We start from the raw sequence: 25754 nt of genomic DNA, 5'->3' as shown, positions 1-25754 counted from the left end.
CATAGTGCTCAGAGCCATTTTTTGAACCCACAACCCCACTCCTAAGGGCGCAAATTTATCGGAAGTGTCACTAATGTGCCAAGCATCCACGAAAACGATGCATTCGATTCTAATATCGATCGTTATCGTATGTTTTTACGTATCACAATATCTCGCTCGACATTCACCCCTAGGGGACACTTAATGACGCAAATAACAGGTCTGTACAAAATTTGATTGAAATTGTTCCAGACGTTCCTGAGTTACTCTGGTACGTCACCCGCTTTTTTACCCCCACCAAATTGGTCGGTGGTTCTTACGCCCTCAGAAATCTTCGCGGACATGCGCACAACAGCTCACCAAAACTTCATTGTAACCGGATGAATGGAGTAGGAATACAGAGAAGATTAACAAACAAACAAATGGTCACTTTCATATACGCTGGGCAGAGTGGCAATGACCTGGCAGATAGGAGAGAAACACGAGCACCGACTGGCAGGAGACACATGCGGAAGCGTCGACTACTTACCGCGCCAAGATAATTCTCTGCAGGGGGTGCCTCTTCCGCTTGTCGGCGCCGGTGTTGGCAACACTGTCGCCGCCAGCGCCGCTGAGCACTTCGCTCACGGACATGGCGTCACTTTCTCTGCGCTCCGAGCTTCCGTCACGCCTACAGCGACGACTGACAGCTGATCCGCTCTGCGCCGACACCGTCCGTCGGGGTATGCACAGCGCGAAAGCAAAGCGGAAAAGTGAGCCGCGCACGGTTCACGCTCGGCTGGCCAACCGAGCAGACTGTTGAGACTCGCGGCGCATGCGCAGTTGGCCCGGGCGTGGCCGCCCTCGCCGTTTTATACGCTACGGCGGCTGTCGGCGGCTCCCCCTGGCCGCCGCTTTCACTGCCTGTGTTGGGAGACCGCGACAATGGCTCGGCGCGACCCCTGACCCACGCCGCTGCCCCGCTTGCGGGAGGTCACGGACCGCCACGGAAGCACAAAACCTCGCGGCTCATCTGCGCCGCCATCTCGGCTCCACGTGCGACCCGGTGGCCGCATCTTTGTTTACATGAGATAACGTCTCCTGCCGCGTGTCGAGTCGGCGCCTAGCGGCTGCCTCATTTCAATAACAGAAACGAAGGTCGCCGTTCCCTCGGGGTGCCCTAGGGATTCCCCCAGAGAGGCCACTGGGCCATTGTTCTTGTGACTGTAAACAATTGTGATAACCAAGCATGTTTCAAAGTTTGCAGACGAGTTCCAGTATAAATCACTTTGGTACAACCAAGAAAACTGTTGTCTCGACAAGGCAAGAAGTAACATGATCGGGTGGCTAGGTACGGATGTACTGTCTGGTCGAAGGATTCGGGCACCCCAATGTAAATGTCACAAGAAGTGGAACCATCAGTATAAAAGGCGGGCTGGTTCAAATGGCTCTGAGCACTATGGGACTTAACTTCTGAGGTCATCAGTCCCCTAGAACTTAGAACTACTTAAACCTAACTAACCTAAGGACATCATACACATCCATGCCCGAGGCAGGATTCGAACCTGCGACTGCAGCAGTCCCGCGGTTCCAGACTGTAGCGCCTAGAACCGTTCGAGGCGGGCTAGTATCGTGTTATCAGCAAAATGCGTCGGTCGGGAAGGCTTATTGACTTCTAACTTGAGCTAGTCACTGGGTGTAACAGATCCATGAGAGATATTTCAGTCCTACTGTAGCTGCCCAAGTCGACTCTTGGTGATGTGACAATCGAGTCGAAACGTAAAGGAACAACCACAGCTAAAGACCAAGCAGACCTCGCTTACTGACAGACAAGAACCATTGAGAGTTGCGGAAAGTGGTTGTAAAAAATTGCATGAAATCGACAGAAGGAATCACTCGTGACTTTCAAAGTGCTACCAATAGTCTAGCAAGCACAATGACTGTCCGTAGAGAGTTAAAAAAATGGGGTGAAACGGTAGAGAGACTGTCTAAAGCCAAACATTTCTGTAGTAAGTACTCAGCGACGCTTGAGGTGGTGTAACGAGCGACGTCATTGGACAATGGATGACTGGAAACAAGTGATTTGAAGTGATGAATCACGCTGTTTTCTGGTGGCAAACCGATGGAAGGCCTTGGGTTTGGCGAATACGTTAAGAACATTACCTTTCGCCATGAGTAGTGCCGGGCAACGGCCTCGCTGCAGTGGATACACCTGTTCCCGCGAGATCACCGCAGTTAAGCGCTGTCGGACGTGGTCGGCTCTTGGATCGGTGACCATCCAGGCCGCCATGCGCTGTTGTCATTTTTCGGGGTGCACTCAGCCTAGTGATGCCAATTGGGGAGCTACTCGGCCGAATAGTAGCGGCCTCGGTCAAGAAAACCATCATAACGACCGGGAGAGCGGTATGCTGACCCCACGCCGCTCCTATCCGCATCCTCCACTGAGGATAACACGGTGGTCGGATGGTCCCGGTAGGCCACTCGTGGCCTGAAGACGGAGTGCATGAGTAGTGCCAACAGTGAAGTACGAGGAGGTGGTGTTATGACATGGGGGTGTGGTTCCCTTATTGCACTTCAGAAAATATGAATGCGGAAGGATATGAACACATTTTACAGCATTGGGTACTGCGTCTAGTAGAGGAAGAGTTCCGAGACGATGATTGTTTGTTTCAGCAGCACAATACACCATGTCACAAATGTGTCAGGCAATGGTTTGTGACCAATAAAATTACTGAACCCAATGTAACAGCTTTGGGATAAATTAGAATGCAGAATTAATTTGAGACCTCAGCGTCCAACATCACTACCGTCCCTCATTTCAGCGCTTGGGGCAGAATGGGCTGCCATTCGTCCAAAAATATGCAAAAACGTCATTGAAAGTGTCCTCATCAGAGTTCATGCCACCATAAAAGTCGGAGGGTGAACAAACCCCATATTAATGTCCATTAAAATGTGTACAGATCCTTTTTATCAGAAAGTCTATCTTCCAGATCAAAGTAGTGTTGTTGTTACCTGCCAGTGCAAACAGGAACGTTATCTACCAATACCCAGTCAGAACATTCGCATCGTGCAGCTGTTGGTATCCATTATGTAATCAGCTTGGTAGGGCGCTTAGTGGTGAGCAAATATGGACCTGCTCCTCATCTACCTGCACTGGAGTCAGTGCGTTGAATCAGTGCCTGAGACGCTCCAGACTAGATTGATATAAAGACTCACTGCCAAACGAGGAAACTCTGCTTCTCTTGATCATTGTGCAAGCTGGCCGTGTTTATGGAAGATTCTGAGATTCAGAAGCACTAAGGCTCTTCCAAAGTTTAGCGCTTGCCAAAATGAAAGACGGGTTGGTGACATTAGAAAACATCCTGGAGTAAATGGACTCATGAAGACTGTGATGGATGGAGTCTGAAGAATGTGTTCATACAGCGGCGGATGTCAAATTTGTGGTAATAATCATGAGAATGACGGTGGTGATGATGATGATGTTGATGACAAGTAATACGTGATGAGCGTGTTTAGAAATAGATGGGCGGCAACACTGAAATGTTGGTTATTCTAGATGACAAGCCAGAATCCAATAACTTTATAGAAAAAATAAAAGAACATGAAAAGAGGAGAAGTAAGGGATCGTCACAAGGGAGAAGATGTTGATCAGCCTTGCAGCAGTTTAGAGATCATGTACGAATTATAGAATGAAGAACGTGGTGCCAAGGGGAACGGGATTCGAGCTGTAAGGCCACCATCCAAGCATGGCTCGTCCCTCGTCGGGTCACGCTCCAGTGTGTTTGAGAGAGGCCGCTAAGAAAGAAAGAAATTGCACGTAGTTAAGAATTAGTACACATCATTGCAGATTACAGACACATTTGTAATGACTGACTCACTGGAGAAATAGTTAACGAATTGTCAGTTTTATTTCGGAGTTCCCCTAACGTTAAATGGAAATTTGCCCCTGATTAAGTGTTCAGATATAAGAGAGACCATAACAGAGAGGTTCCTAACATACTGAGGAACAGTCTTCTGGAATCTAAATTCGGCTGCAATCATTGTGAGAGTATTTGTTTATTTACCCAATATAGCGGCAACTGTTAAATTCAGACAAAAATTCAAACGGTTCATTTTATTCGTAGAGGAGGCGCAGTGCTACGAAAACGACTGTGTTTCGATGCACTGGAGTCAAGGTAGGACGGGAAACCTCTGCAGACAAAAGACCTTGTCCGTTCTCTAAGTCCCAACAGGCAGCCATTGACCACTGCACGTCCCAGCAGCTGGTACTAGCCCTATTTGTTAAGCTCGGAAGCTCGCCGGCGTGCAGACATTCTGAAGTCTAAATGCTGACACCACTGTTGCCGTAGACCAGTTTACCATCTTCTCTTCGGACCAACGGTTGCGGCAAGACGACTCAGATTTGCGTGCGTTAGACTGTCGCTCAAATGGTTCAAATGGCTCTAATCACTCCGGGACTTAACATCTGAGGTCATTCAGTCCCCTACACTTAGAACTACTTAAACCTAACTAACCTAAGGACATCACACACATCCATGCCCGAGGCAGAATTCGAACCTGCGACCGTAGCACCAGCTTGGTTCTGGACTGAAGCGCCTAGACTGTCGCCACTCGACATTTGCCGCCTTGCCAGATGAAAGCTTGCCTGCCCATTACCTTGAGCAAAAGATAGACATACTCTGGTAAGTCAAAACATTATGGCCACTGCCTACGTGACGTTGGATGCCGTTTGGTGGCGTTGCGGGCAAGTGACGCTGTAACAAAAGTGTGTAACCGGAGCAGACACGGACGAGGGATGACCCTAGAGAAGAAATGGGCTGCAAATGGAGAAATCCTTGAGATAACCGACTTTGGTAAAGGGCAGATTATTATTACGCAGAGCGTGTCAACGAGTGTCTCGAAAACAGCTAAGTTGGTCGAATGTTCGCGTGTTACTGTCGTGAGTATATAGGAAAGAGGTAGAAGGACAGTTAAACTACCACTAGGCGCCAGATGGTTGGACGTCCACGACTCTTCACAGAACGTGGGGTTCGGAGGCTTGTCTGCCCTGTAAAGTAGGATAGATGTTGATCTGTGACATCTCTGCCGAAAGAGCGCAATGCTGGTGTACGAAAAAGTGCTTTGGAGTACACCGTTCGTCGTACATTGTTGAACATGGAGCTCCGCAGAAGACCACTCCTACCTGTTCACATGTTGACCCAGCGACATCGTCAATTACGGCTGTAGTGCGCTCGGGACCATCGTGATTAGATCGTCGATCAATGGAAACGCGTCCTGTCTTCGGGTGAATCACATTTTTGGTACACTAGGTCGATGGTCGTCTCCACAAACGTCGTCATCGAGGTGAACGGCGGCTCGAAACGTGCAGCGCGCCACGGACGCAGGTTGGCTGTAGCAGTATTTTGCTGTGGGAGACATCCTCCTGCGTTTGCATGGGGCCTGTGGTAGTAATTGAAGACACGCTGACAGCTGCGAACCACCTGCATCCATTCATGCTTGGTGTCTTCCCCGACGGCGACGTCATCTTTCAGCAGTATAATGAGCGAAACGAGATACAAAGCATTGGTTGGAAATCGGTGGTTCCGTAGCGAAGCGGACGACGTTGGTTTCATCTGCCGGAAAGGTTATGGTCGGCATTGTAGGGGATACAAAAAGGGGTTATTCCTATTGTTTACGAAGCTACAGTGGTTTGAGGAGCGTTATAGTGAACACACGTTGAAGTCTCGGCGACCAAAGTCGCCTGATGTAAATCCAATGCAAGCCATCTGGGTCGTCATCGTGCGCCATCACCGTGTACGCAAATCAGCGGTTTGTTACTTGCTCGAGTGACATGACGCGTCAGTAGACATCTAATGCTACATACCTCCACTAACCTACCAACCAACTGTCGGATCCCTGATACGCAGAATCAGTGATATGTTTCGTTCCAAAGATGGACAAACAAGCTATTAAGCAGGTAGTCATAATGTTTGGGTTCATCATTGTTGGTACCACCGACTGCAATTGGCGTGCGCGACTACGTCACGTTGTTGCCGCGAGACCACACACCACCACGCCCCCTTTCATCGTCTCTATAGCTACGTCATGTGTTCAGCACTCCCTGTAATATGTAAGGATTCTCCTCATATGAATTCAGTACTTTTGAATTCCGTACTTTAAAATCCAAGGGCAGTTCAGATTCTTTTGAAATTATGTATATTGATTCCTGCGTTCATTGACTATCGTCTTTGTATGTCTGTAGTTTGTTTTGTCAGTGACGGCCGCTTTCGACAGTACATTTGTAAATTCTAGGAAAATATATCCCATTGTTAAAACTTCAATCCGAATTAGAGTTGTAAGCACTGTTCACTTTCTCCAGTCTCCTAATTAATTGAGATTTCCTGCAAGGGTTGATTGTCTTCCACGGTCGGGACTGAGTTAGATCTCTATTTGGTTGCTGGCAGTTTGACAATTTCCGCCGTAAGATGCAGAGCTAGCTGCTCCGGCCTGAGAAATAAGCCGTTTACGACCACCTGCCCGGCGTTTAAAGACACAGCAGGAAAAAGCAGAGGGATCGTTACAGAGTATCAACCTCAAATAAGCAGAAGCAACGATTCCACAAGAAGTAGACTTTGAAAGTAGGTATAAATGTCGCATTATGCTGCAATTTATCCGATACTGATAGCCTTTGTTGCGTAGAACTAGACTTCACGCACAACAATTAAATATTTAGAAAAATTATTCTGTCTAGATGATTCAGCCTTAGAAGGTGCAAAATTAAACGAGTGATCTAGCTTGGGCGGCAAGTGAATATGTTACAATAGTTTTTTATTTTATTAGAAAAAATGGAACCTCTGAATTCAAATGATCAGTAGTTACTTGAATGGAGGTGGATTCGTACACGTACGAAAAGTATATTACGTTTCAGCTACAGTGTGTGAAGAGTATTGGCGAATAAAGGGTGCCGGTGGATGTTTCTTTGTCGCTGGACATTCAGCTCGTGACAGGGGTCCACTTGAAAAAGCAACAGAGCATACGTTTCTGTCATCTGTATTTATGTTTCTTGGGCTCTATGCGAGGGTTCTGGTCACGATTTCTCTTTTTCTCTTCTAGCTGTGTCTTCGAATAATAGACATCGCAGAACAGTCTGAAGTAGCAAAAACGTTTGGAATGTCAAAAGAAGTTTCGAATATGACGGATGCAACACAAGAAAGAAAATAAGAATGTCCTTTTAATACAGTTTCTGACGCAAATAAAGAGTACCAATGAACGAGGTAGAATTTGCAGCTTTTCTGTACCGAAGGTTTCTCCTATTATCCCCGGTCTTAGAATAGCGTATGGCGTCATCTCAGTGGCACGCAATCAATCGGTTAATCTTCGTATTGAGAAAGGATTCCCATTTCCATCCGAGTAACTAACATTGTCTGGAGATGTGTGCGCAGGTTGTGTGCGACCAAAATGAAAAAAAAACGATGCTGCTCTCGCGAAACCACGTTGGGAAAATTAAGTTAAACTAAATATTTGTTTTGTAAATAAAACTGCCTTTTCCTGCTGCTATTTACTTTATTTATCCTATAGGCGTTTCGACTTCTCCTGTTCTAAGGCATTATCAGTGGGATCCATAACGATACACTCTTGTTAGTTATAGATTATCAACCAGTTCACTTCGCGATTTTTTGTAAAAAAAGTAATTACTTACGATTTGCTGATCTGCGTTTCCTCACATCTGGTCTGGCGGTCGCACTACCACTTTCATCGCTCCAGACGAGATATGAGTAAACGCAGATCATCAAATCGTAAGTAATTACTTTTTTTTACAAAAAATCGCGAAGTGAACTGTTTAAAAATCTATAACTAACAAGACGGTATCCTTATAGATCCCACTGATGATGCCTTAGAACAGGAGAAGTCGAAACGCGTATGGGATAAACAAAGTAACTAGCAGCAGGAAAAGGCAGTTTTATTTACAAAACAAATATTTATATGCTTGCTGCGGAGGATGGTCACACAGACAAACTTGTTAAGTCAAACTATACTCGACGTATAATGTGTTTCCTTCCTTCGAGAAGGGTTGATGATAATAAAATGAGAATGCTTCGTGAGGATACTAACAGTTTTTTTCCTTCTCTAAATTTGCGAACTAAACAGGACAGAGAATAATGGCTAATATTGATTCTAGTAGCCTCATTCATGCACTACGTATTGGCTTGCAGGGTATGCATCTAGATACATAAGAGCAATTTCTTTTTTAAATCTTCCATTTAGAAGTGTCTGAAACTGAAAATGTGATTTCACAATAAAGAAAACTGAATGCGAGCACTGTTCAGCCATAATCTTGGCAATGTATTAGTTAGTGTTATTTGCAGCGCAACCATCACTGAATGTTTCGAAGTACCTACTAATCTGAATCTCCGAAGCCTTATCTTACATTTGTGACATGTGGTAATTTCGTCCTCAGATTCTTCGTGAAGTACTATAGTTTTTTCAAAGGATTTTACATCACTTTATAAATCTGTACCTGACGATTATAATTTAATGAACCGCTGATTAGGACTAAGTTGACTGAAAAATGTTTAAGTTATAGCTGTGATATAAGGAATCCCAGTTTCGGTAGCTTGAATCATAGTTACAACTGTGCCGATCGTTTGTAAATCTGTGGATAATCAGCGTCCTTTCGGTCTAGATCATCTCTTCTCTGTTCTGAATATGTTTCCAAAGTTTTCGTACTACTGCTGTGGTACTAAGATGTTTGATGTACGGCTTACCAGTGGTAGAACAGGCTGTTTTTCCTCATTCGTATTGTTTCATAGTGATTGAAACGAGGGCACTAACGCCAAAATACGATCAATCGGGAGGTCGTTACACAAATCAGTTCTTCAGAGATAATGCAGCCAGAATCTGACACTTTGTTCTCGCAGCTGGTGGCCTTGAGTGAATTTCTCGAACTTATCACCTCTAAATGTTCACCGAAAGTAAGACTGAAAGGCCGGAAAAGTTGCTTGAGCAACATCCTTTCCGATATGTGGGTCAATACTGGTTGCGGCAATCACTCCGTTCGTTCGTCTGTGTTACAGAGAGAGCTCCTTTCCCGAAAATACGCCTTCCCTGTTTTTCGTTACTTTTTGCGTATGATACTTAACTGTTATTCCTTTATCGACTTATTGTTCACAGTTCCGTTTCTTAGGGCTGTGAAACAATCCTAATAAAAAATCCTCTTTAATGTAAATAATATTTTATTCAGTTCAGCTCTAGTATTATATTTTAGAGCTTTATGTCCCCGAGTGTCACTTCTGTGAAACATTTGTCATTCTACAGCGTGTCTTTTCTGATATCAATGTTCCGCTCATGTGAAGTGACATATGGAATTTCTAAACAAAAAATGTTCAAATGTGTGTGAATTCCCAAGGGACCAAACTGCTGAAGTCATCGGTCCCTAGACGTACACACTACTTAAACTAACTAATACTAAGAACAACACACACACACCCATGCCCGAGGGAGGACTTGAACCTCCCGCGGGGGAGGCCACGCAATCCGTGACATGACGCCTCAAACCGTGCGGCCACTCCGCGCCGCCAATTTCTAAACAAAAAATAAGGAAGTGTTTAATCACTAATTATTGCTCCAATGATGGAAAGCCCTTGGAGTTTCCCATATGTCGCATTTAAAGTCGAATCTCTTACAGAAAGTCACTTTAAACACCACAATGTTGTACGAAATTCCTTTTCAGATAGCATGCATTAAGTCAGAGAACGAAATATTAAATATTTCCCTGTTTTATGCTGCACAATGGTTTTATTAGTTCATTCTGTACATAAACGACGAATCTCGTTTCGGCAGTTTACTATTTTCAACTTATCCTAGAGTAAGCAATGTACAGTTCATTTCGTACAAAATTGTAAAATATAAGTTAGATGACTTACGTATATTTCTGTAGATAATTACCTTTTTGTGCAACACAATACAGTTTTGGAGTGTCTATTGAGATTGTCTTAAAATTCAAATGGCTCTGAGCACTATGGTACTTAACATCTATGGTCATCAGTCCCCTAGAACTTAGAACTACTTAAACCTAACTAACCTAAGGACAGCACACAACACCCAGCCATCACGAGGCAGAGAAAATCCCTGAACCCGCCGAAATCGAACCCGGGAACCCGGGCGTGGGAAGCGAGAACGCTACCGCACGACCACGAGATGCGGGCGAGATTGTCTTAGTTTCTGTGCAGATGACTATTGTTAAAAATTCATGGACTGCATACACTCATTTTATTTGCACTTATGTTAGTCTGATAGCAAAATCCACTCCACTGACACATATATGCTTACTATGAATTTACATTTCACATTTGTGGAACTTTAGCTATAATAGTTACATACAAAGATCGTATTATTCTATGCTTTCATGTACCGTGGAGAGATATTATTTTGTCTTGAGAGTTAAACAGTTTTTTATTTACTTTGTGGTATCGTGAGCTGAAAAAATTTTCCTTTGTCTTTTAGAAGGTCACTAAAGTGTTCTAAATATTATTTATGCTTTAGTTCGTTTGTTCGTTAGAATTTTCTCTGGAAACGCGTCTGTGTGGATATAAATTTCGAGTTCTTCCAGATTATTCACTATAGTTCCTTTAGGCCCCCGATGTAGGATTTTCAATGCATTTTTTATTTATTCCGCTTAGCGTTTATGGTCGCGTAAGTGTATGTAAAATGCGCACTGATTACTTTCACAATTTCACGTGTGTTCTTTAAATCTAACTGAGAAATTCCTACCTGCGTGCCCAATGTAAGACTGGTTATAATGATCACAAGATATTTTATAAACTCCTGTTTTCGGGAAAATTGGGACTTTCCTTTTTCCTGATCGTATTTTCGTTTCTAAAGCGGTGTTACTGTTATGGAACGCCATTTGCTCATTCGCCCCTTTACATATTTTATTGAGTTTTCTAGAAATTTGGCCTATTTTTATGTAAGTTCGTTTTTAGTGATTTTTCTTCTCTGATCAGCGTTATTTCTGTTTAAATGTTTCGTCCATTTTCATCTGTCCATTGATCATATAGCCTCGGTACTACTACTGGTTTAAAAGCATTCTGTTGTGATATGTATGGTAATGTTTCTATTTCTTTCTGTGTTACTACAGTGTCAAGTGGTAAGTTCGTGATTCGGTTGATCATTGATTTAAAGAATGCAAGTTTATGTGGTTCTGGGTTACAGGAATGATTGTCAATAACTGTGTCTGTCGTGGTAGGTTTGCTATACACCCTACCTACGGCAGTAGTTATTATTGCTTATTGCCGGGTCCAGAAAGTCAACTGACTCGTTTTGCACAACTCCTACAGTGAACATTATTTTAGGGTGTTTAATTTTTGGTGGTTCATTTGTCTGTCATTTCTATTAACATTTACAAGTAATAGGGTGCCTCATAGTTATCTGTCGTAATATATAAATTTTTTAAAAGGGTCAGTTTGAACTGCAAAAAATTTTCTTCTAGTGTGTTAATAAATAGAGCATCAATTTTGTCTGCTTTGCAATTGCCCATTGCCACTCAGTATAATTGTTTGAAAATTTTGTTCTCAAATTCGAAATAGTTTTGTGATAGGGTGAATTCCAGTAATTCAATTACTCCATGTGCTTGACTTGTAGATACTTTCCCATGGTTTGTAAGGTTATTATCTCAGATCCGATAGTCAGCAAATAAATGAAAGTAAAAGACTTAGTGCTCCATATAGAACGTTAAGAGCAAGCAGCTGCTAAGTATCACGTTTTGGTTCACTTTTAGCGAGTCTTACGCAATGCAGTGATTGCTGCATGTGCGGTTATCAGTGAGCGGGTACAACTTTGGAAATCGAGCAAGGGGACAGGAAATTTTCGAAATAAGAGCGACGAGCGCCAAAACTGGATTTGCGAATTATTGGAGCGTGCGTTCTACAGTCTATAATCGAGCCACGCTCTGGTAAACCCCGCCGGAACAGCGAGAGGAAATGTTTCGGTTGGTTTGACAACTAGGCGGCTGTTTGGGGACCTGTTGAGAACCGTGCTACGCCGTACCTGGAGAGCTGACTGTGTTGGGCGATTGGTAGATACATTCAGATCTCGAAATGAGTCAATAATTAGATAAATGACCGGAGTGGCCGAGCGGTTCTAGGCGCTACAGTCTGGAGCTGCGCGACCGCTAAAGTCGCAGGTTCGAATCCTGCCTCGGGCATGGATGTGTGTCATGTCCTTAGGTTAGTTAGGTTTAAGTAGTTCTAAGTTCTAGGGGACTGATGACCTCAGAAGTTAAGTCCCATAGTGCTCAGAGCCATTTGAAGCATTAGATAAATGAACATCCAGCTCTTTATGCTGCAGGACATTTTATGACTGGGCAGTGTTTGTGCAACACAATATTTACGTGGATGACTGCAGTAATGAAATGTAGACATAGAGTCAAAACAATACCCTACACCGACTCCATTACTTAATTAGCGAAACGTTTGATATCCAGCCCAGGACTTGATCTTACACTGTGTTGACCACAAGCTGGAGGCCACCATCTTTCGCCACTGCTGCTGGCTAAATACTGAGGATGAAAATTCACCGAAACCAGGAGTCGATTAGGCTGCCACCGGAACAGGCACGGCTGCACCAGTGCGTTTTAGTGACGTTGTCTATGGAAGCGATTTCTGTTAGAATTCATCTTTTAAGAAACTTTGCTTCTCAGTTAAGCGATATTAACAGAATTTCTTGAAGTGAAAAGTTGGCCAATGATGGAGTGACTGATGACCGGCTGCCAGAAGGACCTCATCGACAACGGACTCTTTGGCACTTTACGGGACTAACTAAAACGCTCTGAAAAATGGGACAATGAAAATACGGGAGGCAGTTGCTCATCTGTCAGCTTATGACAGGTCGTGTCACTGATTAGTTTTTCTGTATTTCATTTTATTTCAATTACATATACATGAGCAAACAAAAGAAAAATTTGGAGTAGGTATTAAAATCCATGGAGAAGAAATAAAAACTTTGAGGTTCGCCGATGACATTGTAATTCTGTCAGAGACAGCAAAGGACTTGGAAGAGCAGTTGAACGGATTGGATGGTGTCTTGAAGGGAGGATATAAGATGAACATCAACAAAAGCAAAACGAGGATAATGGAATGTAGTCGAATTAAGTCGGGTGATGTTGAGGGTATTAGATTAGGAAATGAGACACTTAAAGTAGTAAAGGAGTTTTGCTATTTGGGGAGCAAAATAACTGATGATGGTCGAAGTAGAGAGGATATAAAATGTAGACTGGCAATGGCAAGGAAAGCGTTTCTGAGGAAGAGAAATTTGTTAACATCGAGTATAGATTTAAGTGTCAGGAAGTCATTTCTGAAAGTATTTGTATGGAGTGTAGCCATGTATGGAAGTGAAACATGGATGGTAAATAGTTTGGACAAGAAGAGAATAGAAGCTTTTGAAATGTGGTGCTACAGAAGAATGCTGAAGATTAGATGGGTAGATCACATAACTAATGAGGAAGTATTGAATAGGATTGGGGAGAAGAGAAGTTTGTGGCACAACTTGACCAGAAGAAGGGATCGGTTGGTAGGACATGTTCTGAGGCATCAAGGGATCACCAATTTAGTATTGGAAGGCAGCGTGGAGGGTAAAAATCGCAGGGGGAGACCAAGAGATGAATACACTAAGCAGATTCAGAAGGATGTAGGTTGCAGTAGTTACTGGGAGATGAAGAAGCTTGCACAAGATAGAGTAGCATGGAGAGCTGCATCAAACCAGTCTCAGGACTGAAGACAACAACAACAACAACATATTTCCTCTGGCCGTAATGTTTTAATCCATACTCCACCTAAACCGATTAGGTTACCACGTGCAAGGGGAAGGATATACTTCCCACGCTGTTGTACACCTGCTGCCACATGTAATACAAAAGCTATTCAGAATTGGCGTTAAATCACTGTATCGGATATCTCTATTTCGTACTGGTACTATCGAATTTATACAAATATATGACACATAGTCGACATATCGACAATATCACTGAATTTTTCCTTTCCTTATGTCGCGAATTCATAATTCCACTTCCTATATGCGGTATTTCTACTGCGTAATGGATGTGAATAATCAATATTTTTCACTCGTCTTTTTAAATTTTGTTGTTGCCGCTGTCTTCTGCGTGATGACTTTTTGATGGAGCTGTCCGCTCTTCTCTGTCCTGTTCTAATGTCGCCATTGAAAGCAAACTCTCATACAACAAATTTTCCCACAGTATTACTCTCCATTATCAAATTAACAATTCCTTGACACCCTAGATATCTTCTATCAACCTGTTCTTCCCTGTAACCAAGTTTTGCGAACTATTTTCTCTTTCAGAATGAGATTTTCACTCTGCAGCGGAGTGTGCGCTGATATGAAACTTCCTGGCAGATTAAAACTGTGTGCCCGACCGAGACTCGAACTCGGGACCTTTGCCTTTCGCGGGCAAGTGCTCTACCAACTGAGCTACCGAAGCACGACTCACGACCGGTACTCACAGCTTTACTTCTGCCAGTACCTCGTCTCCTACCTTCCAAACTTTACAGAAGCTCTTCTGCGAACCTTGCAGAACTAGCACTCCTGAAAGAAAGGATATTGCGGAGACATGGCTTAGCCACAGCCTGGGGGATGTTTCCAGAATGAGATTTTCACTCTGCAGCGGAGTGTGCGCTGATATGAAACTTCCTGGCAGATTAAAACTGTGTGCCCGACCGAGACTCGAACTCGGGACCTTTGCCTTTCGCGGGCAAGTGCTCTACCAACTGAGCTACCGAAGCACGACTCTCTTTATCTGTGTTAATATAAGTATAGCGTAACTGATCAGATCTATAGATTTTATTGAATTTGAGAACAATAAAAATAGCAAAATATGTTTTCTGTGAAAGTTAAATAAATTTCTTGAAAAAGAAAAATTTATAAATCAATTATGAAAGATCTCTATTAAAAGAATTTTTATCGTAACACCTTTTCCGATATAGCACGCTATATCGATGTTTTAGAAATTTTTGATCCCTCTAGCTATAGCTACTGTGTATGGAGGATATTCTCCGTATCACAAATCGCTGAATGTAAAATGCGTGGAATGACGGTAAATGTACAGTATGTTGCTATTTTTGCCACACTAAATGGACGCTCTTTATTACTGTGAAGGCTCCTGGACATCTCAAATTCGACTGTGGTAGTGCTGATGGTAGCACGAATCGCATCAGTTGAGTGCAAAATGGAGGTGTTTTGACAAAAGTGTCGTATATCCCTACAGGAGGTAGTACTAATTAAAACTGGAAGAAAAGTTCCGGTAGTGATATGTCCAGAAACCAGTATCTACTGAGGTCTGGGCCAATCTGTCTTCTCATTCCCAACAGTCTTCTACGTAGAAGTACACACAGCAGGCAATCCTGTATATAGTTAACACGCATCGTGACAAATCCTTCAGCCCTTCTTCGCAGTGAAACACGCAGCCTTTCAAATGGCTCCATTCGGATTGTGGAACATGCATTGATTACACACGCCTGTAACATCTGGACATCGTCGATGGGTTGGGCATACATCAAAGCCTTTAAATGGTCCTATGGACAGAGATGCAACGGATTCGGTTCCGATAAACGGGGAGGCATTCTACTGGACCTTTCGACGAATCCATTGCTCATGAAACATTCCCGTGAGGTATTATCGCACGATCCGTAAAAAAACGGGGTGGTGCACCGTCGTGCATAAACTGCATGTATTTTCTTCCTGCAAGGGTAACGTTCTTCAATAGAGCTGGCAATTCATCGCTCAGAAATCGGTAATACACGGGACCTGTTGATCTCTTTGTTCAAGTTGCGGTCCTACGACTCTGTCGCCGACATTTACTACCCATACACTGATACTGAAGCGATTCTGATGCGACAGCTCCACGACTGTTCGCGGATTTGCACCTGGCCACACGAGCCTGTTGTGAATCCTGCTTCATCTGTACGTAAAATACAGGCTGTGACCTGCGAATCTTCAACCGCCCATACCAGAACAGTATTGGTTTGCGGACATGTCAGTATTGGAAATTTTTCTTCTACATTGGACAAAACAATTAACGCCTCAGGTTTTTGAAGCCCCATTGCGACGCAAGAGTTTGAAATTAGGTTCAAAGTTGTCTGTAATTGTGCATAAATGTGGCGCCCTGGGACGTTACCCACGCGCTCTGTGAGGCTTCAAACGGCGAGGTGTCGGCACATGCTACAAAAAGACCACAGCTCAGAACTTCATGTGAGGTATAAGGTGGGTTAATTAGGTCACATTGCCACCAAGTTTCACCACAGTTCTGTCGAACGTCACAATGGTCGTGTCACACGATGGGAAGGTCGTCACATCCCCTCCTACTGTCATTTCACATTTTCTTTAGGTGCCTCTGTGAAGAAGGTCGGAACCGCGATTTGGAGCGATGAAATGGCACAGTTTTATTTTTCTGTGGGCCAACGGCCTAGGCGCAGTGGTAACATCGGTTCCCGTCAGATCACCGAAGTTAAGCGCTATCGAGCTTGGCTAGCACTTGGATGGGTGACTGTCCAGTCTGTCGAGCGCTGTTGGCAAATAGAGTGCACTCAGCCCTTGTGAGACAAATTCAGGAGCTACTTGATTGAGAAGTAGCGGCTCCGATCACGAAAATCGACAGTTGCCAGGAGAGTGGTGTGCTGATCACATCCACCTCCATATCCGCTCCCGCTTGAGGATGACACGGCGGTCGGTCGGTACAGTTTGACCTTCGAGACCTGTTCGGGTGGAGTACAGTATTCTTTTGTGGGTGGGCGAGGAAACCATTGTTGACGCACCACCGCTCAGTGTCGACACTAACAGGTCTCACAGGGTGGCAAAAGGGCATGAATGAAAATATACCTTGCGCTGTCGAAAGCGACAGTTCTCAATGGGTTGAGCAACAGGACATCATTCTCCACAATACTTGACACTGCTGAAATTCTCCGGTTGATATAACCCTTCTCTAAGGACATCTTGGTCCTGCGATCCCACCGAACGTGGTCCTGCCCCTTTAGAATGTAGTGCCATCACCACGTTTCCTTTTGTACACAGGATAAAACCACCAGGGATGTTTCAAAACGATACGAAAAAATCTGAACGTGTTCGGAAGCAGAAGCAGCAAACGGTGTTTATTGTCAGGACTTCTGTTCCACAACTTGCTGTAGCGTGCATACAGGGGAGTGCGACATTGACACATGAGTGAATAAAACGGTAAAGGGTCCTTTAAGAACACAACAACTCCCCCCCCCCCCCCCCCCCCGCCCACCTCAGTTCGGCAACACTAATGAGCAGTTTATAAGATGTACCTGTGCAGAGACATCCAGTAATTGAGTACTACGAGCCGGCGTGACGGCATCCCTTTCCACAACCTTTAACCTTTACAGTTCGCATGCGATGCATTTTTGAAGTGCTTAACAAATGTGCGCGGGTGGCTCTATATGCATGATCGAACTGGATGGGGGGGGGGGGGAGGGGGGTCTCAGAGGAAACGTTTGCCGTTTTGTTGCTATATGTGTCAATATCACCTCCATTGTAATCACGCCACACAGGAAAGCTGAAAGAGCGTAAACATCGTTTGCTGCTCCGGATCACGTTCAGATTTCGTCGAATAGTTTTGATGAGTCCCCAGTGGTTGCACTCTGTATATCAGAACAGTCCACTCGAAAGGTGTGCGACCGCGTTCAGTTGGGTTGCAACCCCACGATGTTCTTAGAGAAGGGTTGTATCGTCCGGGGTGTGTCAGCAGGGTCATAGTTTGTGAAGAATCTCATTGTGTTGCTCATCGTGGTTCGAACTGTTGCTTTCGGCCGCCAAATGTATAGGGGTCAAACCCCAAAGTGGAGGGGTGGACTGACTGACGTCGTGTATGACTTCGTCTGAGGCCTTCTTCTGTCGATTCTGAGCGGTGATGTGTCTGCAGTGCTTTCCTCGGCCACCAATACGAAACCAGCGTGATATGAAGGCTGGGCGTCGCGGTTCTGCCCTTCATCACAGAGGCGTCGAAAGAAGGGGTGAAATGTGAGCAAGGTAGGGTTTAACGTTGGAGTTGGGTTTAACTGTAGTGCAATTTGGTGCCAATTTGATACTAATGCACCTTACACCTCTCACGAACTTCTGAGCGCTGGCCTTTTTTTCGTATGTGTCGACACCTTTCTGTCTGAAGTGCTGCCGAGCCCGAGGTTGAGTCGCAGGGGGCCACGTTTTGGCACCATTACAGAGGAAGGTTGTCGGCACCTTCGAGCCAAATTTCAGACTTCTGCGTCGCAATGGGAAACGACCTTCAAAAAAGTGACTTTTAATTACACTACTGGCCATTAAAATTGCTACACCACGAAGATGACGTGCTACACACGCGAAATTTCACCGACAGGAAAAAGACGTTGTGATATGCAAATGAGTAGCTTTTCAGAGCATTCGCACATGGTTGGTGCCGGTGGCGACACCTACAACGTGCTGACATGAGGAAAGTTTCCCACCGATTTCTCATACACAAACAGCGGCTGACCGGCATTGCCTGGTGAAATTTTGTTGTGATGCCTCGTGTAAGGAGGAGAAATGCGTACCATCACGCTTCCGACTTTGATAAAGGTCGGATTGTAGCCTATCGCGATTGCGGTTTATCGTATAGCGACATTGCTGCTCGCGTTGGTCGAGATCCAATGACTGTTAGCAGAATATGGAATCGGTAGGTTCAGGAGGGTAATACAGAACGTCATGCTGGATCCCAACGGCCTCGTATCACTAGCAGTCGAGATGACAGGCATCTTATCCACATGGCTGTAACGGATCGTGCAGCCATGTCTCGATCCCTCAGTCAACAGATGGGGACGTTTGCAAGACAACAAACACCTGGACGCACAGTTAGACGACGTTTACAGCAGCATGGAATATCAGATAAGAGACCATGGCTGCGGTTGCCCTTGACGCTGCATCACAGAGCATCACAGACAGGAGCGCCTGCGATGGTGTGCTCAACGACGAACCTGGGAGCACGGATAGAAAAACGTAATTTTTTCGGATGAATCCAGGTTCTGTTTACAGCATCATGATGGTCGCATCCGTGTTTGGCGACATCTCGGTGAACGCACATTGGAAGCGTGTATTCGTCATCGCCATACTGGCGTATCACCCAGCGTGATGGTATGGGGTGCCATTGGTTACACGTCTCGGTCACCTCTTGTTCGCATTGACGGCACTTTGAACAGTGAACGTTACGTTTCAGATGTGTTTCAACCCGTGACTCTACCCTTAATTCGATCCCTGCGAAACCCTACATTTCAGCAGGATAATGCACGACCGCATGTTGCAGTTCAAAAATGGTTCAAATGGCTCTGAGCACTATGGGACTTAACATCTATGGTCATCAGTCCCCTAGAACTTAGAACTACTTAAACATAACTAACCTAAGGACAGCACACAACACCCAGCCATCACGAGGCAGAGAAAATCCCTGACCCCGCCGGGAATCGAACCCGGGAACCCGGGTGTGGGAAGCGAGAACGCTACCGCACGACCACGAGATCCGGGCGTTGCAGTTCCTGTACGGGCCTTTCTGGGCAGAGAAAATGTTCGACTGCTGCCCTGGCGAGGTCAATCTGCAGATCTCTCACCAACTGAAAACGTCTGGTCAATGGTGGCCGAGCAACTGGCTCGTGACAATAGGCCAGTCACTACTCTTGATGAACTGTGGTATCGTGTTGAAGCTGCATAGTCAGCTGTACCTGTACACGCCATCCGAGGTATGTTGGGTCAATGCACAGACGTATCAAGGCCGTTATTACAGCCAGAGGTGGTTGTTCTGGGTACTGATTTCTCAGGATCTATGCACCCAAAAAAATGGTTCAAATGGCTCTGAGCACTATGCGACTTAACTTCTGAGGTCATCAGTCGGCTAGAACTTAGAACTAATTAAACCTAAGTAACCTAAGGACATCACACACATCCATGCCCGAGGCAGGATTTGAACCTGCGACCGTAGCGGTCGCTCGGTTCCAGACTGTAGCGCCCAGAACCGCACGCCCACTCCGGCCGGCTCTATGCACCCAAATTGCGTGAAAATGTAATCACATGTCAGTTCTAGTATAATACACTCCTGGAAATAGAAAAAAGAACACATTGACACCGGTGTGTGAGACCCACCATACTTGCTCCGGACACTGCGAGAGGGCTGTACAAGCAATGATCACACGCACGGCACAGCGGACACACCAGGAACCGCGGTGTTGGCCGTCGAATGGCGCTAGCTGCGCAGCATTTGTGCACCGCCGCCGTCAGTGTCAGCCAGTTTGCCGTGGCATACGGAGCTCCATCGCAGTCTTTAACACTGGTAGCATGCCGCGACAGCGTGGACGTGAACCGTATGTGCAGTTGACGGACTTTGACGCCCCAACATCGTGCAGCCCGCCTCCAGTGGTGTCGCGACAGGCGTGAATGGAGGGACGAATGGAGACGTGTCGTCTTCAGCGATGAGAGTCGCTTCTGCCTTGGTGCCAATGATGGTCGTATGCGTGTTTGGCGCCGTGCAGGTGAGCGCCACAATCAGGACTGCATACGACCGAGGCACACAGGGCCAACACCCGGCATCATGGTGTGGGGAGCGATCTCCTACACTGGCCGTACACCACTGGTGATCGTCGAGGGGACACTGAATAGTGCACGGTACATCCAAACCGTCATCGAACCCATCGTTCTACCATTCCTAGACCGGCAAGGGAACTTGCTGTTCCAACAGGACAATGCACGTCCGCATGTATCCCGTGCCACCCAACGTGCTCTAGAAGGTGTAAGTCAACTACCCTGGCCAGCAAGATCTCCGGATCTGTCCCCCATTGAGCATGTTTGGGACTGGATGAAGCGTCGTCTCACGCGGTCTGCACGTCCAGCACGAACGCTGGTCCAACTGAGGCGCCAGGTGGAAATGGCATGGCAAGCCGTTCCACAGGACTACATCCAGCATCTCTACGATCGTCTCCATGGGAGAATAGCAGCGTGCATTGCTGCGAAAGGTGGATATACACTGTACTAGTGCCGACATTGTGCATGCTCTGTTGCCTGTGTCTATGTGCCTGTGGTTCTGTCAGTGTGATCATGTGATGTATCTGACCCCAGGAATGTGTCAATAAAGTTTCCCCTTCCTGGGACAATGAATTCACAGTGTTCTTATTTCAATTTCCAGGAGTGTATATTTGTCCAATGAATACCCATTTATCATCTTCATTTCTTCTTGGTGTAGCAATTTTAATGGCCAGTATTGTATTTTGTGGATGGTAGTTATGAGCAAAACTATCTTCCGTAGGGAAGATGTATTCCAAGTGTCGGGATGAGCTCCATGATTGAAAAGTGAGGGTTATGCTGCCTCGGAGGGCTAGCACAGCGAGGAACGGCTGTGAGACAAAGTGTCCGGTGCGGACCAGGAAAGCAGCGGGCGGCCCGCAGAGTTGGCGAGCGCAGCGGCCGGCGTGCGCTGCCGGCCTATGCGGGCGGCCGCAGGCGCAGGAGTCCTGGCAAGGTCGCGCACCGGCCCCCGAGGCGGCGGGAGCGGCCGACGACCTGGTGGCCCGCAGCCAGCGCCAGGGCGCCCGTAGCACTGCTGAGCACTGCACGGCACTCTGCCGCCGCCCGCTCTCCTCTCCTCTGTGGCCTGTGGCCGTCGCCCTTGTGGTGAGGGACGGGGGGGGGGGGGGGGGGGGGGCAGGAACAAACTCCAGTGAGCCTCGGGGTTTCACGTTGTAACAGGAAAACTCTGGCAGCTACACGTTCTTGATAATGCAGCAAGCGAACACCTACACATTTCTCTTGCAATACCTCTCCAAAACGGGGACCTTACGAACATCTGGCATCACTTGTCTACGCGTTATGTGTTACTAACCTGTGGTGTGGCAAACATCTGTGTTCTTTCCTAATTTGATAGAGAAATGCTTGTTTCTAGGAGGCAGCTCACCGTTCAGAACAGACATCTAATGAATTGTGAAAGGTCTTGGTGGTAAAAACAAAGAAATACCTAACACGAATGGAAAAACTGGTAGAAGCCGACCTCGTAGAAGATCAGTTTGGTTTCCGTGGAAATGTTGGAACACGTGAGGCAATACTGACCCTACTATTTATCTTAGAAGATAGATTAATGAAAGGCAAATCTACGTTTCTAGGATTTGTAGACCTAGAGAAAGCTTTTGACAATGTTGACTGGAATACTCTCTTTCAAATTCTGAAGGTGACAGGAGTAAAATACAAGGAGCGAAAGGCTGTTTACAATTTCTACAGAAACCAGATGGCAGTTGTAAGAGTCGAGCGGCATGAAAGGGAAGCAGTGGTTGGGAAGGGAGTGAAACAGGGTTGTAGCCTATCCCCGATGTTATTCAGTCTGTATATTCAGCAACCAATAAAGGAAACAAAAGAAAAATTCGGAGTAGGAATTAAAATCCATGGAGAAGAAATTAAAACTTTGAGGTTCGCCGATGATATTGTAATTCTGTCAGAGATAGCAAAGGACTTTGAAGAGCACTTGCATGGAATGGACAGTGCCTTGAAACGAGAGTATAAGATGAACATCAACAAAAACGAAACGAGGATAATGGAATGTAGTCGAATTAAGTCGGGCGATGCTGAGGGAATTAGATTAGGAAATGAGTCACTTAAAGTAGTGAAGGACTTTTGCTATTTGGGGAGCAAAATAACTGATGATGAGTATAGATGTAAGTGTCAGGAAGTCGTTTCCGAAAGTATTTGTATGGAGTGTAGCCATGTATGGAAGTGAAACATCGACGATAAGTAGTTTGGACAGGAAGAAAATAGAAGCTTTCGAAATGTGGTGCTACAGTAGGATGCTGAAGGTTAGATGGGTAGATCACATAACTAATGAGGAGGTATTGAATAGAATTGGAGAGAAGAGAAATTTGGGGTAGAACTTGACTAGAAGAAGGGATCGGTTGGTACGACATATTCTGAGGCATCAAGGGGTCAGCAGTTTAGTATTGGAGGGCAGTGCGGGGGGGTAAAAATGGTAGAGGGAGACCAAGAGATGAATACACTAAACAGATTCAGAAGGATGCAGGTTGCAGTAGATACTGGGAGATGAAGAAGCGTGCACAGGATAGAGTAGCATGGAGAGCTGCATCAAACCACAACAACAACCACCTTGAAAAATGATGTCTCAGGAAAATGTATGTACTATGAGCATGAGAACTTACAGATATGGTACTGAAAATATAGCTCTAATATAACTGCAGGCAGGTGCCAAACAGTTCGTAAATCGAGAACGTAGCCATCTCTATGATCAAACAAAAAACAGGCCACTGCTAGTGAATGTACGAAAACGGACAGAAAAAAACGTGGTCGTATTGCCAGGTCATCGGTTCCTATCCAAAATATATGTACTTACTTCCCTCTAAGTATGAATGGGAATTTCCGAATACCCTGTGCATGCAATGTGGATAGCAGTTTCCCTTAGTACTTGCAATGAAGCACAGGAAGAAGAGACACAAAAGCGGTCACAAAAGGTACGGAAAATATAGCTCTAGTGCATGTAGAGCCAGGTGCCCAAGTGACCGTAAACCGCATACGTAGTGATAATTGCCGTCAACAGGTGACGTTAGCAACCATACAGACAATAGTTGGCTATGAAAGAGCGTAACCTCTAGGAAAGCATAGAAAGAGTATATCGATTGTGTACCATATGAAATTGAAAGTAATGGAGGAACCATGGAGGCGTAAAACTACAGAAGCGCAGATTATCTAATGCACAGATTGAAAATGAATAAACACAATCAACCGATAGAGGTACTCAGGGTACGCTCTGCCACACACCGTCAGGTGGCTTGCTGAGTATGGATGTAGATGTAGATGTAGAAGATACAGACTTCATGCAGGATTTTAGCTGTCAAAAATTACGAAAGGAGAGGAATTATTAAATGAAACACACATTAAAATGAAGTGTAAGATATAAATGCAGGAAGTTTATGACATTGTTTCATGAACGATTAGAATACATATGACGTAGCTGCGCAAGCAATATAGGCATTAAAGTTTGTGTTCTGCCTTACAGCAGGTCTTGTCATGGGGGAAGCGTCGTCAGAGAGATCCACCGCATGAGCGTCTAGTGAAGTGATTCCATTGGTGGTTTCCCGTTGCCTTCCACTGATGATGAGGAAATGATAATGAGGACAACACAACACCTAGTCTCTGAGTGGAGAAAATCTCCGACCCAACCGGGAATCGAACCCGGGCTCCTTTGCTTGACAGACCGCCGCGCTGACCAGTCAGCTATCGGGGCGGACTATAGGCATTGATAACGTAATTTTTTAACAACGATATCCACCCGTAAAATGAAAATCAAATACATTAGTATCGTAAAAGCATGTGACGTAACTACGTTAAAACGTAAAATGAAGAAAAAATTGATTATACAGCTAAATGAAAACTTACATGCAAGCTATGAACAATTTTTATTTAGTAATTCCTCTCGTTTTGTAATTTTTAACAGCTAATATCCTGCATGAAGTCTGTGTACTTTATTATATTTATTTTCAGTCTATACATTACAAATCGGTATTTTTATAGTTTTACGACTCTATGACTTTCAAGATCATACAACACAGAATTGATATTTTCGTTGTACCCTTTCCATGTGGTTGCGCTGTTAGATAGCCAATCTACTCTGTACGGTTACAAACGTCACCTGTTGACGGCAATTATCACTACGTATGCGGTTTACGGTCACTTGGACACCTGGCTCTACATGCACTAGAGCTATATTTTCCGTACCTTTTGTGACCGCTTTTGTTTGTCTTCTTCCTGTGGTTCATTGTAAGTACTAAGGGAAACTGCTATCCACATTGCATGAACAGGGTATTCGGAAATTCCCATTCATACTTAGAGGGAAGTAAGTACATATATTTTGAATAGGAACCGATAACCTGGCAATACGACCACGTTTTTTTCTGTCCGTTTTCGTACATTCACTAGCAGTGGCCTGTTCTCGTCCAGACACTTTTTTCTTTGATCATAGAGATGGCGCATTACTGCACCCCTCATATGTACTTCCACCGTCGGAGGGTGGCACGGAACTTAAAGTTCCACCGCCACACCTTCAACGTGCTATGCTCGGCTGTTTTTCAGCCGTTGCTTTGAGCATTCTCTCACTTGTCCACCGAGACAGTTGGACCGGATCTGAACTAGTGACGCTGTGTATTAGCAAACTGCCACAAAAAAGTTGACCTGAAACATACCGTTTCTCTGCTCTAGACGTTTGAAAACATGTTTGTTAGGTATGCAACAGGGTAGTCGTGCTGGCGGAGGGGGGAAGGGGGGGGGGTTGGTTAAGGCGGATCGGATGATATCATTCGACGTCTGTTCTCCATCTCTGACCTTCTTCCCTCCTCATTCACATGTCTGTAAGTGTCAGAGCGGCATGATTGGGTACACGTTTGCAGAATACACTGCACTATCATCCTGAATGACGAAGCTCACGGCAGTGGACGAGCTGCTCGTCGCCTTTATCGAGATCGTTCTCCACAACGCCGGACTCCATCGCATACCGTTTTCGCCACAATTGCGCGGCGGCTTCGAGAAACGGTACCTTGACTGTCAGCAGGCGTGACTGAGGTGCTCCAAGGAGACGCCGCGCACCCGAACTGGAAGATAACGTACTGCATCAAGTTGAAGGGAATTCGTCAACGAGTACAAGGGCAGTTGCTCTTCCAGCACTGCCTGGTATGTTCTACATCACCAACAACTCCATCCATACCGCCTACAAAGGATACAGTCACTAATGCCAGCCGGTTCTGCACTAAGCATTA

At 45.3% G+C, this 25754-nt stretch overlaps 1 protein-coding gene across 3 annotated transcripts in view; it reads right to left on the bottom strand.

Moving 5' to 3' along the window:
• LOC126187586 (nocturnin) overlaps positions 1 to 25754 on the bottom strand; it is a 399558-nt gene that overhangs the window by 144968 nt on the left and 228836 nt on the right. Inside the window, exon 1 of one of the 3 annotated variants that reach the window (XM_049928762.1) lies at positions 509 to 783. The exons of the other annotated variants lie outside the window; for them this stretch is intronic. Coding sequence (XP_049784719.1) covers positions 509 to 612 — 104 coding nt within the window. The 5' untranslated portion in view covers positions 613 to 783. Of the gene's footprint in view, positions 1 to 508; positions 784 to 25754 lie in introns of those variants that run through there. 3 annotated transcript variants of the gene reach the window in all.

This window comes from Schistocerca cancellata, chromosome 5, assembly GCF_023864275.1.
Source record: "Schistocerca cancellata isolate TAMUIC-IGC-003103 chromosome 5, iqSchCanc2.1, whole genome shotgun sequence".
Classification (NCBI taxonomy): domain Eukaryota; kingdom Metazoa; phylum Arthropoda; class Insecta; order Orthoptera; family Acrididae; genus Schistocerca; species Schistocerca cancellata.
The sequence above is the reverse complement of the archived record's forward strand: the minus strand, read 5'-3'. Positions and strand labels throughout refer to the sequence as shown.